The sequence below is a fragment of the Saccopteryx leptura genome, chromosome 2 (assembly GCF_036850995.1).
Source record: "Saccopteryx leptura isolate mSacLep1 chromosome 2, mSacLep1_pri_phased_curated, whole genome shotgun sequence".
NCBI lineage: Eukaryota > Metazoa > Chordata > Mammalia > Chiroptera > Emballonuridae > Saccopteryx > Saccopteryx leptura.
Window position 1 is genome coordinate 144,852,791 of NC_089504.1, and position 16,134 is coordinate 144,868,924.

The window sequence follows — 16,134 nt, forward strand, 5'->3', positions numbered from 1 at the left end:
CATAGAAGATGCCAAGTGACATGGTCGTATTTGAGTTCTAGAGTCCATACTATATGCAAGTAAATAATGGCAAAGATACAGGTAAGGAGACCATTGTACACCTGGGCAAAAGTGATGATGAACTAGACAGGGGTGGTTGCGAAAAGATTCAAGAGTTACCTGATAGAATCAAAGGAACTTGCTGAGTGACTAATTGTGGGGTCAAGGGCAAAGGAGACAGGACGGTCCTGTATCTCCTGAACAACTTAGTAGGCAGTCGTGGCATTCGCTAAATAACACAGGTTAGGAGATCTTTTAAATCATGACTTCTGCTAAACTGTTCAAAAACGGTGTTATTTACTAAAGTTAAATGTAGAAGCAAATGCTCAAGAATATGTTTTGTGAGATAAAAAACAGAGCTGTGTTTGCCCCGACTTTTCAGTCAGATGTTAGCCATGCTTCTCAGTGCCTTCAACTTGACAGAGGCCGCCTCTTCTGCGGAGGACCCCAAGGCACGCGCTGCATTTGGGAGCTTTTTTGTTCAAAAACAACGCATTGGCACTGTGGCACTCAAATGCTGGTGCCCTGAACTCAGAGCAAATGGTGATGACTTAGAAGCTCAGGGCAACTGCACTTTTTCTAGCTCTTGTCTGCACCACTGTTTTACTAATAAACATAGTTCCAATAGCAGACAGAGACAAGGACATTCTCTCAGCAGAAAACAGGTTTCTTTTCCCCTTTACAGGACTAGGCCCTTTCAGAAATGGAGAAGCACTGTTGAGAGCAGCCAGAATGCTGAATTGAAAGCCCAGTCCCAATGAAATCAGGACTCAAGAAGTTATGTTAATGTTTCTGCCTTCATTCATGGCCTTGACTCATATTTCCCAAGCTAGTCTTTGCTTGACAACCACATTGAGGGGCGTGCCTCTCCTCATTTAGATCTTTGAGCTTACTTCCCTGAGTACTCCAGGGCCAGAATCAGTCACCCTTCTTTCCTAAACTGAGTTCTCAGCCTGGATCTCACCTATGAATTGGCTTTATTTTTACTGATTTTTTCTAAGTGTGTGTGCATTCTAGCCTAAGGGCTGGGCATCTAGTTCTGACACCTGTCAATCTCCAATTAAAATTCTTTCTATAACTTAACAGTTCTTCTCCAAGATGCAACATTAGCTCAAATCCAAGACTTCGGTGTGGAAACAAGCAATTACTAAATACATCATCGTATTTTACTGTTAGAATACCTGAAGCAATATTATAATCATCATTACCCACACCGGTATTCAGCAACAGGATTTCTTATAAAGTTTACAGCCACAAAAAAGTTAAATGACTAATTTGTTATTTAACTATAGACTTAGCAAATACATATGTTGACACTGTACAGTATTAATTCAGAGATTAGTGCAAAAATGTTAACAGAATAAAGTATATTTTACTGGAATAAAACTGTCAAGGTTATTGAAAACATAGAGAATGAATTAAGATATTTTTTAAATGCAAAAATATACATATAATGATCAAGTACATCACATACCTCCTTCCATCTATTGGCTTTCCATGCAGGGCATCTGACAGATCTACAAGCTTTGTGAGTTCGAGGTTTCTGTAGGTGACTGCAATATTTTTCTTCTAATTTCCCTTCAACTTGGTCAATACAAAACACCTCACGGTACTTTAAACCTTTACCACAAGAAGCTGAACACTAGAAAACAAATATGAATACACTTGATTCATTTTATCTCAATTTAAATTTATCTACAAGGAGTATACGGTGAAGCAATCAAAACATCACTGCTTTGATATTTTCATTAAAAGAACTTTGATATTTCTAAATAGACAGAATTTAAATGTTGCCAAGCTGCCCTGGATCAATGTTGATATCATAAGGTATTCACTTATTCTATTAAAAAGTATTGACTAAAAAAAAAAATGGTATTGACTACAGTATACCAGGTACTTTTCCAGCACATAAATGCTTTCAGATCTTTTAAGATTAAAGACTATCTGAAATTAACTCCTGTTTTCACACATAATCCAACAAAAGTTGCTTTCAATTCTATATAGTCACCACCTCTTCTATTTTTAACCCCATATGCTTTTTCACACTGCAAAGTATGTTTGAGACGTTCAAAAAATGCAGTGATCTCTCAATGCAAGAAACCATGATTGCGAAACCTGAAAATGTATGTTTTCAAAGTGCAATTCAGTTCGCATTTGTTTTTTTGCATCATTTCAGAAGATGTATCTCTCTCTACCATCAACCTTCCAATATGGTTTGTAAAAAAACAAAACAAAAAAACAAATCTATAATCTCTGTAAAAATAGAGGTGAAACAATGATTTGAATTTATTTTTTCAGCCCATTGCCATTTTATGAGTCCAGGGCAATGCAAGAGCTTGGGCTCTGGCATTGAATACCAGCTCTGCCACTTACTAGCTGGGTCACTTTAGGCACATTCATCACCTGTCCAAGCCTCAGTTTCTTCGATTATAAAATGGGAAAAATATTACAGGTGAATTCTGAAGATCAACATGAAATAAAAAATATGGAATGTCTAACTCATTCCTATCATATACAGTACAACTTCAGTAAATATAAACTTCCTCTTATTTTCTTTCATATAACCTCGGAGAGGATGTTAATTGTGAGCATGATATATATACTGGGGGAAAGTTAAGCAAATTTCAGACAAGTCCTCTTATAACTCTGAGACAGTGTTCACATGTGGTTTCATTTAGAAACATATACTGAGTTTTGAGAACATTAGATAATATATTATGCATTTTGTTATGAGTTCCAAGGCTGTTAGACAGATACAGATTATTAGATGCATAAAATATTTTAAATTAAAAATGTGGGACTAATTTACCTTTTTTATATTACCTACAATACTAAATCCCATTTGTGTAGCTGATTTAAGTCAGTGTCTTCATTATTAAGACTTATTGTTATCATATCTGAGATGTTCTCTTCTCATTAACAAATACAGCCTGTATCCTCCACTTAACACACTTAAGTCTGGGAAGACCTCTACAGGTCTTCCTAAACTTTATTAAATGTACATTCTTTCCTGCTCCTGACTGTTTTTCAGATCTATCTAGATGTTCTACTCCTTTTGGCTACTTAGCATAGGTAGGCACTTTTCTGTTTCTTTACTGTTTATTTTTCAAAGGCTATAACATATTTTATTCCAAAAACATCATATATCCTCAAGTATCAAGTATATACTACCAAAGAGTATACATACATATTTACACATAGAAGACTGTTTTTTTCCTAAGGTGTATTATTTTTTTTTCTAACTCTTAATTGTGACCATTTAAACAAAAGAAAATGAATTACGCTTCCTGTTATCCCACTTAAAAAGTAATAATTATTGTGAATATGCATTATAGCAATACCGTAGTACTTGTGAAAATGAAGAAATATTTTATTCATTATGGATTTTATTTTTTACAATACACCAAGAATTGCAGATTCATTAAACATCTCTTGCTTTTGCCCTTAATTAATCTTCAAAGTGCTTTTAATCCAAATGCCACATACCATCTATTACATGAATAATGCCAGAGTAGATCTTAAATATTAAACCCAATAAAAATCAGAACAAAACATTACAAGACACTGAAGACTGTTAAAATGATACAATAAAAAATATAATGGAATTAAGAAATTCATGGAAACTAGGCATTTTTCTCTGGGATATTTCATAAGGACTAAAGGGGAAAGTGGTATTAAACTGTCTCGGTAGGTTTGTTCATGAACAAAGATGTATGGTTCATATATTTCAATATGCCTTATTGCTCATGTGTCTCTTTTGTACAATTCTGAGTTCTTTTAACAGTGCCAAGAATCCAGGATCACTCAGTAAGTATGCAGTAAATTGTTGATAACAACCAATTCTTTTACAAAACTGTGTAACATAAGAAGAGACATTAAAGATTCTAGTCTAGAATTTAGCAGTGTTATTTTCTCTAGAAGCAGTACCTGTAAATACACTGTAAACTTAGATACTGTAATACACTATCAAAGTTAAGATTATTCTTCACAAAACTGTATATTCTAATTTGAGGCGGTTTTGATTCTTTCTCTTCTTTGTTATTCTAATCTGTAACCAAGACTATTCAATATAATTTAAACATACTGTTTTTCTTCCCTCAAGAACTAACAATGGCTCTCTATTGTCTTTAATAGTAAAAATCAAAAATTATACTCTTCCTTACTTTCTTGATCCACCAAACTTCAGTCAACATTCCTTTCCAACCTTACTTTCTGTTACTTTCAAGCATGCAACCTTTGCTCTACTTAGGCATAATATAATCACTTCTCTTTAATGAGACATACTCACTCAACAACAGTGCCTTATTCATATTACTTCCTTTGGCTTCCACTAATCATTTCCCCTGGTGCTTTCCAAATCTTACTTACCCTTAAGCTCTGAGGCAACCCCATCTAGGGTAAACACATATCAATCTTTCATTTCTCTGAACTCTTCTGTCTGAGGCTCACTCCGTTTTTAGCACTTCATTATTTTCTACTTTTGTCACATGCTTTATCTACCCAGACTTCTAGAGGTCAAGAACCTTTTAGATCACCCACAAAGTGGCAAGTACAATAAATATCAGCTGATTAATTGATGTTGATCCTTGGTATAAGCAAGTCTTATTTGTTTTTAGTAAACTATAAAATAATTTGCTAAAACACTTTAAAATCCATGAAATACATTTATTGGTTGATGAAAATTCAAGTTCCTCTAGGAAAGACACAAAAAAATACAAAATGAAAGTATCATAACATAAATTATGCCTTTGATTCATTTTTAAAGTAGAGCTCTCTTTCCCCAAGATCTGAAAATAAGTATATTATCGTAGATGATTAAATCCATGTAGAAATTTAAGTAAAAAAGAACACGTTGTACGAAGAATGTATATTAGTTGGAATGAGAGTGTCTTGGAGTAAATAAATAGTGAAATGTTACCCTCCCTCTCTCAAAGCACAGTACAATCTGAGTTGCAAAAGCTCCGCAAAAATAGCCCATTTAGTAGAGATACCCAACATGTCAGTTCCTCTCTCTGCTACCCCAGCATTCTTTTTCCCCCCTAATTTATTTCCCAGATACCATCCTATTCCCTTAAGTTTTATTAATACTGTATAATTCATTTACAGCATTCTTTTGCAAATAATTTTTCTTAAAAACCAACTCTATTATCCTTAGTTGACATAGTTTTAAACTCTTAGATTTTTTAAATTACTACTATGAAACAGTACATATACAGTTTAGAAGTGGTGACATTAAATACAAGTAACTTACATTGACCATTCCTATAAACTAGGTGAAGACAAATGTGTATTAAAAAAAAATACAGAGCATTTAAAACAAATATAGAATTTACAAGCCCTAAAACTATAATAGACTCTTCTGTTATGCAGGTTGGTGAGAGTTGAAACCACTTGTCTATTCTAATATGATTAATTCTGAACAAATCTATTCTTATTTTGAAGTTTTGTTGTATATAATTATAGAATAAAATTACCAGTACTTCTGATAGTTGAGATATGGGTTATTGCTTTGTTTACATATATGACTACTGAAGAAGAGTAAATGAACTGACCTAATTCGTGAGACCCTAGATTAATTCTGAAAATTTAAGTTGCTAAACAAAATAATAAAACTTATTTACCTCCAATTCTAGAAAATACAAAATCTTGGGCAAGATGTAGACTTTTTATAAACTATTTTATTTATCCAATTTTCTTTTCTTTTTTTTTTATTTTTATTTTTTTGTATTTTTCTGAAGCTGTAAACGGGGAGGCAGTCAGACAGACTCCCGCATGTGCCCGACCAGGATCCACCCGGCATGCCCACCAGGGGGCAATGCTCTGCCCATCTGGGGCATCGCTCTGCCGCAATCAGAGCCATTCTAGTGCCTGAGGCAGAGGCCATAGAGCCATCCTCAGCGCCCGGGCCAACTTTGCTCCAGTGGAGCCTTGGCTGCGGGAGGGGAAGAGAGAGACAGAGAGGAAGGAGAGGGGAAGGGGTAGAGAAGCAGATGGGCGCTTCTCCTGTGTGCTCTGGCCGGGAATCGAACCCAGGACTCCTGTACGCCAGGCCAACCGGCCAGGGCCATTTATTCTATTTTCCATCCTCCCTGACACTGATGGGAAACTAGTAGGTATGTACCCTAATAAACAATAAAATAACCCTGAAAAGTAACTATTGCACTATACATTACTCATGCATAAACTGCCTTTTACAGAGTTTGCAAGCTGGGTAAACATAGGTAATTTATTTAACCTCACTAAAACCTCCATTTTTCATATGTAATATTAGTAAAATAACTCCTACTTCATGGAAATATTTACATAATGATAAAGGGAATTAAAAAAAAAGAATGGCCAAACTCATAAAACTCTAAAGATAAGGATGCCCATTCTCACCACTTTTAATGAAAATAGTTTTGAAACTCCTAGGCATAGCAATTGGATAAGAAAAAGAAATAAAAGACATCCAAATTATAAAGGAAGAAGAAAAACTGTCCCTATTTTCAGATGACATAGTGCTGAATATAGTCTATATATAGAAATATATAGTCTATATATTTCCATCAAAAAAACTATTAGTACTAACAAATGAATTCAATAAAGTTGTAGGATACAAATTAATATTCAGACATCAATTGCATTTTTACACACTACCAACAAAAGATCAGAAAGAGAAACTGAGAAAACAATCCCACTTACAATCACATCAAAAAGAATAATATACCCAGGAATATAAGGAGATGAAAGTCCCATTCTCTGAAAATTATAAGATATAATGACAGAGACTGAAGAGACAATCAACTGGAAGAATATACTATGCTCATAGATTGGAAGAATTAATATTTACTCAAAACAATCTATAGATCCAATGCAATCCCAATTTTTTTAAATGGCATTTTTACAAAATTAGAATAATTCTAAATTTATATGGAACCATAAAAGATCCTGAACAAGTAAAGCAATCTTGATAAAGAAGAACAAAGTTGGAGGTATAACTCTCCGATTTCAAACTACACTATGAGCTATTATAATCAAAACAGTATGGTACATAGATCAATGGAATAAAAGAGAGTGTCCAGACATAAATGCATACTTATATGGTCAATTACTCTATGGAAAAGGAGGTGAAAATGTATAATTGGGTAGAGGCAGTCTCTTCAATAAATGGTGTTGGGAAAGCTAAAAACAGATACTAAAAAAAGAAAAAACTAGACCATTTTCTAACACCATACACAAATATAAACTCGAAATGGATTCAAGACTTAAGTGTAATATTTGAGACCATAAAACCCTACAAAAAAATAGGTTATAAACTATTTGACATTGGTCTTAACAATATTTTTTAATATCCTCTAGGGTAAATGCAACAAAGCAAAAATTTTTTTAAATGGACTGCCTCAAACTAAAAAAAAAACCTTTTGCACTATAAAGAAAACATCAACTAAACAAAAAGAAAACTTATTGAATGGGAGAAGATATTTGCAAATGATATATCCAATAAGGAGGAATTACCCAAAGTACAGGGATGAGCTAAAGTCAGTTTACAGTTGTGAGCACATGAAATCGAGTTTATTCTATTATTTATTATTGTATTATTTATTTGTATTACAACTGTATAATAAAGAACTCATACAAGTCAACATCAAACAATCCAATTAAAAAATGGGCTGATGTCCTGAATAGACATTTTCCAACAGAAGACAAACAGAGGCCAACAGACATATGAAAAGATTCTCAATATCATCAGGGAAATGCAAATAAGAACCTCACTGAGATATTACCTTGCACTTGTCAGAATGGCTATTATAAAGACAGAAGGAAGTGTGTTGGCAAGGATGTTGGAAAAGGGAACCCTTGTGCACTGTTTTTGAGATTGGTAGAGCCACTATGGAAAACAGTATGAAAATGTCTCAAAAAATGTAAAAAAGAATTACCATATGACCTAGCAATCCCACTTCTGGGTATTTATCTGAAGAAATCCAAATCACTAATTAGAAAAGATATATGCATCCTTATGTTCATAGTAGCATTATTTACAATTGTCAAGATACGGAAGCAACCCTAAGTGTTCATCAAAAGATGAATGAAGAAAATGTGGTATACAGAATATTACTCAGCCATAAAAAAGAACAAAATCTGGCTATTTGTGAGAACATAGATGGACCTAGAGGGTATTAGACTATATAAATAAAATAAGTCAAACAGAGAAAGACAAATATATATATATAATTTCACTTATACATGGAATCTAAAATAACAAAACTAGTGAACAAAAGATGAAAAGACTCAAAGAGAACAAATTGATGGTTGTCAGGAGGCAGGTAGGGAAATGAGTGAAAAAGGTGAAATACAACCCGCCAATTATAAAATAAGTGACTGAGATGTGAAGTACAGCATAAAGAATGGAGTCAGTAATATCATAATAACTATGCATGGTGCCAGATGTATTGTGTTGATCACTTTGAAAGATATGTAAGTGTCTAATCACAATGCTGCACACCCGGAACTAATACGATATTGTTAATTGACAAGAATTTAAAAGTAAAGGGTTAAAAATAACTAAATGAGCAGAGGTCGCTTAATCATTCAAGGTAAATTAATCAGAACTAGAAGTATCTTATAACAATAAAACTACTGCTCCTAGAGCCTGGCTTGTGGTAGTGCAGTGAAGACAGCCCCAACCTGGAACACTGAGGTCGCTGGTTTGAAACCCAGTCAAGGCACATGGACAAGCAACCAATGAGCAGACAAGAGTGAAGGAACTACTTCTCATTGCCCCCCACCCCGTAAAATCAATATATAAAATCTTTTTTAAAGAAACAAACTGCTCCTTTAACATTCTTCTATTTTTGCTGATAAGGAGAATATTTAATATTAAATAGAATATTTCAAATTGTGATAATACTTTTTGTAAACATTTTAATTAATATTGTTTACTCACAAACTATTTCATGGATGGTTAAAAATTATGGCATTTAGTTTTTCACCTACCTTAAAAAATCTAACTAGACAAATATTTTTCCCTCTTAGCCATATGACTGAATTCTAGTTTTCTAATATTGCTATTAAACAACAAAAAAAAAATGACCATAAAGAAAATAATAAACCGAGGAAAAATAAGTGATGTATCATTAATCAATTTCACTTGTTTTCAAAATACTTGGAATTTTCTGATTGCTTTTGCCAAACATAACTCTAATAAGTCATATAACAATCAAGTGAAGAAAGAAATTTATACTTTGTTTCTAGACATGACATGTCATAGGTCCATGTAAGGCCAAGGGCCGCCACCATCATTGTGGCCATTCACATGCAGGCTCTCATTGAATTCAGACAGGCAGTAAAGAAACAGTGGAGCCAAAAAAATGGTGGGCCATTCCTTTATTCAAGACTTGCACCAACTGATGAGCAACACATACAGGGAAAAACACTTCCCTTTCACTCAGGACTCCCAAAGCCACTGACACATTCTCCCGTTCCACAACCAGGAGAATCTTCTCCGTTTTTTTCCCTAGAATCAAAGGCCTCACCAGTCTCAGCAGCGCTCACAAAAGCCCCTCACCTCTGGTTCTTCATTTGCATATCTTCTCCCTTCTCTCTGCACAAACTGCAGACATGGTTTCCTCCCTTCTTCTTTTCAATACTTTCTGGCACAAAAAACTTCTCCTCCAGCAAACATTAGCAAGACAATGGCCCTTCCCAAGCAGGAAGGTAATTTGCAATGTCACATATCACATACCTGACACTGCCCAGTGCCATTTTTTAACACTAAAAGTGAGCAAAAACATACAAATTTTACAAACTCATTTGCCCACCAGGCCATAGTCACCTGTTAAAAGCATAAAAGCTCCCAACCAGGTGGCAGGGTGTCATATCTATCCAACTGCTCATTGGATGACAGATACTAGCCAATTTCTTCAGACAACCAAGGAAAACCTACTACCAAGTGACACAAATTCACACAAATTTTGCTAAACTCACAGAAATACAATCATTACACAGTACAAATCTAAACTTTCTTATCACCAACCAGAAATTTTCATCTATAAAATGCAAATAAATAAGAAGCATCAATTTACAATGTATAAAATGAAGTGGTTTTAATTTGAAAACATACTCTAATAGGTAAAGCTTAAGTATTGAGTGTCTCTCTTGGGTAGTTTGAGAGGATTGATTTCCTTAGTCTATAGGAAATTCCCTAGTCTTTAGGAAAAGTCCAAAAGTATCAATGAATTTCTCAATATAGAAACATTATTTTTGTTTTGGTCCTTTTCAAAACTGAGCTATTTTATGCTGCTGTAGCAAAGTTAATTTTTTTTAATGGAAAAATTTTAATCGTAGTTATTTTGCTGAAGATTTTTTTAATGAAATGTTGGTGCTTATGTTAAATGTCTTTATAATACTATTATGAAACAAAAAAATGTGTCTATGAAATGACATATGAAGTAAGGAAATGAGTTTCAGATCAAAACAACCAGAAATTAGATACTCTGAAATATAACACTACTGTTAATGTATTCACATGTGCTTATATGTGTTTTATTTTTTCTTTCTGATTTTTTAAGAAGCCTTTACCATTCTCTAAATAAAAAGAAGCTATGTCTAAACCCCAGGAACAGTATGGGTTTTGAAATCTTCAGGAAGCTAATGATACCTACATATATAAGAGAAAGCCTTACTATAGTAAAATCTTAGAAGCTTTATAAATCTACTTTATAATTAAGGGCATTCTGTACAATGGTAGAACACTATTTTAATTTGAACTTCTCAAGTATTAAGAGAAGTAAAACATTAAAGTAGTTAGAATAGAGTAAAATAACCAGAGTATAGTAAGGTATTCCTGTTTAAACAAAACAAATACAAAAAAGGCAAAATATGCATATTAAAAGTAGAGTGTCAACTCTAAAATACTATTGCTACTGTTCCTTTAATTCAACGCATATGTGCACGAAAGAGTAAGATACTAAATCTATCAACAGGGACCCCATTCATAGTATTTCCTGAAAGATTATACTTAGATTTTTAAAGTTTAATGGAGTTTGAAAATGTTCTTTTTAACCTGTTACAGACATCCTTTAAGTATATAGCTTTAATAAACCAGATATCTTTTGGTTTTAAAAATATTTACTACTAAAATATTTCATTCTATTGCATTGCATCTGGCTATATGTAAATTTGCATCTTCAGACATTTAAAATTTTTTAAGTCAGATTCATTTGCAAAAAATGCTGATTTACAACCTAAAGGAGAAAGAAATACATGCTTACCAAGAAACATATCCTGTCAAGTTTATTACATTCATATCTTTATGGTTGCTAACAATTTCTATTTTATGTTTTAAAACTTTTAAGTGTATATATGTATATTTATGTACACACAATAGATTTAAAGTTTTAAGTTAGTCAATGCAATATGGCTTATTCAATTAGAAGTTATATTTAAGGATAATATACTATAATTTAATTGTTAATATTTTTTAAATGAAGACTTTGGAAAGTTTTGTGATCATTATCACTTTCAAATATAATATAAAACCTGAATGAAAGTTGCAATAACTCATGCAAGTACTTTATACAGGAATTTTTACTGATCATACAATATTATTTTCTACACATAAAATATTAGAAAACCAGAGTTAAGTGATAACTACTCAATTATTGGATTACTTTTGTTCAATAGTAAGATTTGATATACAATCATTACAAACCTACACAGTATTGAACTCAGGTTTATTTTGATAGAAGCAACAGTAAATGTGATTTAAATTTAAAATTATGAGCACAATCTGTAGCAAGGAATACTCAGGAAAAACTATTAGTTTGAAATTTGTAATTTATTCTTTTACCTTTCTGTTTAATTGTATATAGTTTGTTTGAACTGTAAAGGGGTGGTGCACATTCAAACTCGTCTATAAAATCTGCTGAGCAAGTGGCACACATCTAAAGAGTTCTTGTTTGAAGTTTTTATTGACTCATTGAGTAACAAATTTGGGAGGCCATTCCTGTGATTTTACTTTTTCTGGATGTCCTTATACAAAGCACAACAAATGGGATTCATAAGACTGTATGGCATGTTCCCTGATGACAACCCCACTCCTGTCTTATCCCCGGGGAGCCTGCATCCAGAGCCCAGAGCATCTGCCGTCCCGTATGGACCAATTCTGTTCATTGTGGGCAGACCGTACAAAGGTAAACAGGTCAGAAAAATAGCTAAAGCATACCTTTTAAATTTTTGAAGGTTGCGGGTTGTTTTTTCTTTCTTTTCTTTTTCTTTCTTTCTTTCTTTCTTTCTTTTTTTCATTCTTTTTCTTTTTCTTTAAGGCAACATTACTATGGTAACATTTACAAAATGTTTAAAATCAAGTGCCAGCAGAATTTACCATTTCAAGTTCCTACAAATGTTTTTGTATTCACTGTGGGAGTTCACAGAAATAAAGCCAAGAAGTTTGCTTTTAAGTAGGGTCCTAAAGGCCTGGGGAGGAGTATGCACAGAGAACTCTCAGATGAGAAATATAAAGTGAGCTCTGTGAGTGCTTCAGTGAAGAAAAGTCAGAGTGGAAGTTAAAACATGCATCACACGTATTTATGTCAATTTATCATATGCAATATAAGGTTTCAGGCAAGAATGTGTTGGGGATTGATGTACTATTTCAGTGAATTTAAGCTAATTTTAAATTTATCTTAAGATAAAAATAAATTAACCTAAATAATTATGTTAAAACTTAAAGTGGGGCTTCATATTTTTGGAACAGAGATTTACATCTGACTCCCAGCTGTCAGTAGCTGATCCACAGTTTTCTCACCCTACAGCGGCAATAATAATACCTATACCTCCGTGTGGGTATGAGGTTAGAGGTCCTGTCTGACAGAAACAATGCTTAACTTTCCAAATGCATATTAAACCCCGTTCCCCTTGCTTTTACTTCCTTTCCCAAATACTAAGAAAATATAGTAAAAATATAACCTGTGGCATGCGTATCTCTAATAAACACTTGAATGGAACATGGGGATTCTCATACTCTGAGAATTCATTCAGTGGTGAGATAACCTGTTTACCTAGATGGTGAAAACCAAATCACACATACATTAAGTTATTTCTAGAGTGGGGATAAGGTAGAAAAAGTGGAATAAAAGGTGAATAGATATCTGGTTTAAAAAAATAACTAGTTTCAGTTAAAAACAATGAAGTGACTAACCATATTATTTATTTCTCCTCCTTGATTTTTTTTAACTCAAAAAAGTCAAAGTAAATATAATAGATTTCAATAACATAAGAAGATGCAGAAAGGATACAATGAATGGAGATCAGTGTGAAGCAAGACGAACTTGTACCTGCAGCAGCTCTGAAAGGCTCAGTCAGCACCCGTGTGTGGAGGGCCGTGACTGCTCCTCTCCTCTCTAGCCAGATTAGGGGCCTGTCTCTTGGAGAAATTAAACTGCTTAGGTGTGACTTGGGGACACTCAGGTAAAGTAAGGGAATTCTTCACATTGAACACTTGACTAGTAGTCTCTCTGCCCATGCCCCCTTCCTCACAGGCAGGGCAGTAAGGGGTCCTTCTCTGAGAAACTGGGACTCTATGAGAAAAGAACTTAAGGGGAAATGATCAGTCACTCAACTCTGTCCAAATGCAGAGTTTTCAATTAATTCTCTAGTGCTTTACTTTTAAGTAGGAATGAGCTGCAGAGGACCATCAGCTTTTGGAGAAGAGCTTCAGCAGGAAAGCCAGAAGAACACTTCCCCTCACCCTGAAGAAAGGGGCAGAGGAATAAAGAAGCAATTAAGAGAGCATCCCCCTCTACCAAAGAAAACAACTATAATTAATGAGAATAGATGTATGACTAAAACAAGATTAGAACACTGTGACCCCCAAAACCATAAGAATGCAAGAAAATCTTTAAATAATTAAAAATATTATAACTGCCCTGGATGGTTGGCTCAGCGGTAGAGTGTCAATCCAGTGTGTGGACGTCCCAGGTTCAATTCCCAGTCAGGGCACACAGGAGAAGCAACTGTCCGCTTCTCCAACCCTCCCCTTCCCCTTCTCTCTCTCTCTCTCTTCCTATTCCTCAGCCATGGCTTTATTGATTTGAGCATCTTGGCCCTGGGAGCTGAGGATGGTGGAGCCTCTACTTCAGGTAATAAAAATAGCTGGATTGGGAGCAGCCTCAGACGGACAGAGTATCGGCCCCAGATTGGGGTTGCTGGGTGAATCCTGGTTGGGGAGCATGAGGGAGTCTCTGTATCTCCCCTACTCTCACAAAAAAAAAGAATAAAATTATTATAACTATTATAAACAAATAATTCGGTAGACGGTTTAGGTATTGACAGTTCCCCAACAATAAAAACAAATGACTGAGATGTAAAATAGTAAAATAAAAAGAATTAGAGAATCAATCCAAGAATCCCAATAGTTAACTAGAAAGCGTTCAAGAAAGAACAAAGAAAATATCTGCATAGAAATTTTCAAAGAAATAATATGGCCAATTTCTTAACACAAGTCTCCTTAATGAAAAGACCTATAGACTGGCTAGCACTAAGTCACTTCATGAAGTATCAGAACAGCAGGGATAAGCTGCAGTGGCACAGGCGTGGAAACAAGAGCACGTACCACAGACTGGGAATCAGTCACTAGACTTCAGAGTAACTGAGAATGCTAGAAACTAAGGTAATGCCTTAAAAATTCTGAGGGAAATTATTTTCAAGCTTGAAAACCATAATCAGCAAAGTTATTAATTAATATGAGGACTGACTAAACTCCTTTCCAGATCGGTACAGATGGAAAAATGTGCCCCCCATTTTTCTTTTTAAATACAGGAAAAAGAAGTGGCTATTTCTTCTAGGAAAACTATGTGATATTCATTTTGAGCTGAAACTGATTATACATACATACATGTATGTATATATGTATGTATGTATGTGTATGCATATATAATATACATATACATGCATATATATATATATATATGAAACAGTAACCTGTAATTCTCATTCTGTACCTTGGAGTAAGAAAACATCAAATTTCACAGGGCAAATATTTAAAGACAGCTGTTTTTGTTTTTCTGGATAAATTTATCTGTCTAGTCCAACTTCTTAATTATCCCAATCTCCTTTGTTATGACCCTCTCAAAATGTGGCATGTGGAGTATCATTGTTAGCAAAATATGGTCTAACTGTAAAGAATATAGCTTTAAAGGATATTTCTACCCTTGTTATAAACACAGCACTCAGTATAAGCAATGCTGCATTAAATTTAAGTTTTTAGTAGTAACCAGATTTTTTATATGGTTAATATTTGACAAAGGAGACACGAATGGAATAGAGAGAATCTACTCAATAAATGGTGATGGACAAATTGGACAGACACATGCAAAAAAAAAAAAAAGGAAATTAGACCACCTTCTTACACCATATTCAAGGAAATATCTCAAAATTGAATAAATACTTAAATGTAAGACTTGAAACAATAAAACTCCTAGAAGAGAACATAGGCAGTAAAATCTCAAGCATTACTCTAGTAACTTTTTTATATCTCCTCAGGCAAGGGAAACGAAGGAAACCATCAACAGAATGAAAAGACAACCCACTGACTGAGAGAATATGTTCAACAATGATACATCAGATAAGGGGTTAATATTTAAAATTCATAAAGAACTTAAACAACTCAACACCAAAACAAACAATCCAATTCAAAATGGGCCAAAGACCTAAATAGACATTTTACAAAAAGGACATGCGGGTGGCCAATAGACATATGAAAAGATGTTCAATGTCACTAATTATCAGAAAGATGCAAATTAAAACCACAATGATTTGCCATCTCACATCTGTCAGAATAACGCTCAGCAATAAATCAGCAAACAACTGTTGACGAGGATGTGGAAATAAGGAAACCCTTGTGTACTGTTGATGAAAATGTGGATTTTGCAGCCACTATGAAAAATAGTATAAAGTTCCTCAAAAAAATTAAAAATGAAATTACCTTATGACCCAACAATTCCACTTCTAAGTATATATCCAAAGAAACCCAAAAAAACAAAGTTGAAATATATATTATACCTCTATGTTCAATGCAGCATTATTTATAATATGAAGCAACCCAAGTGCCTATCAGTA

General features: G+C 34.0%; 1 protein-coding gene across 1 annotated transcript in view; it reads right to left on the reverse strand.

Annotated features, from left to right (window-relative positions):
* The window catches only part of ADAMTS20 (ADAM metallopeptidase with thrombospondin type 1 motif 20), a 202,543-nt gene that overhangs the window by 47,630 nt on the left and 138,779 nt on the right, over nt 1-16,134 (reverse strand). The window contains exon 29 of the mRNA XM_066365793.1: nt 1,514-1,681. Within this exon, the coding sequence (XP_066221890.1) occupies nt 1,514-1,681 (168 nt within the window). The remainder of the gene's footprint in view (nt 1-1,513; nt 1,682-16,134) is intronic.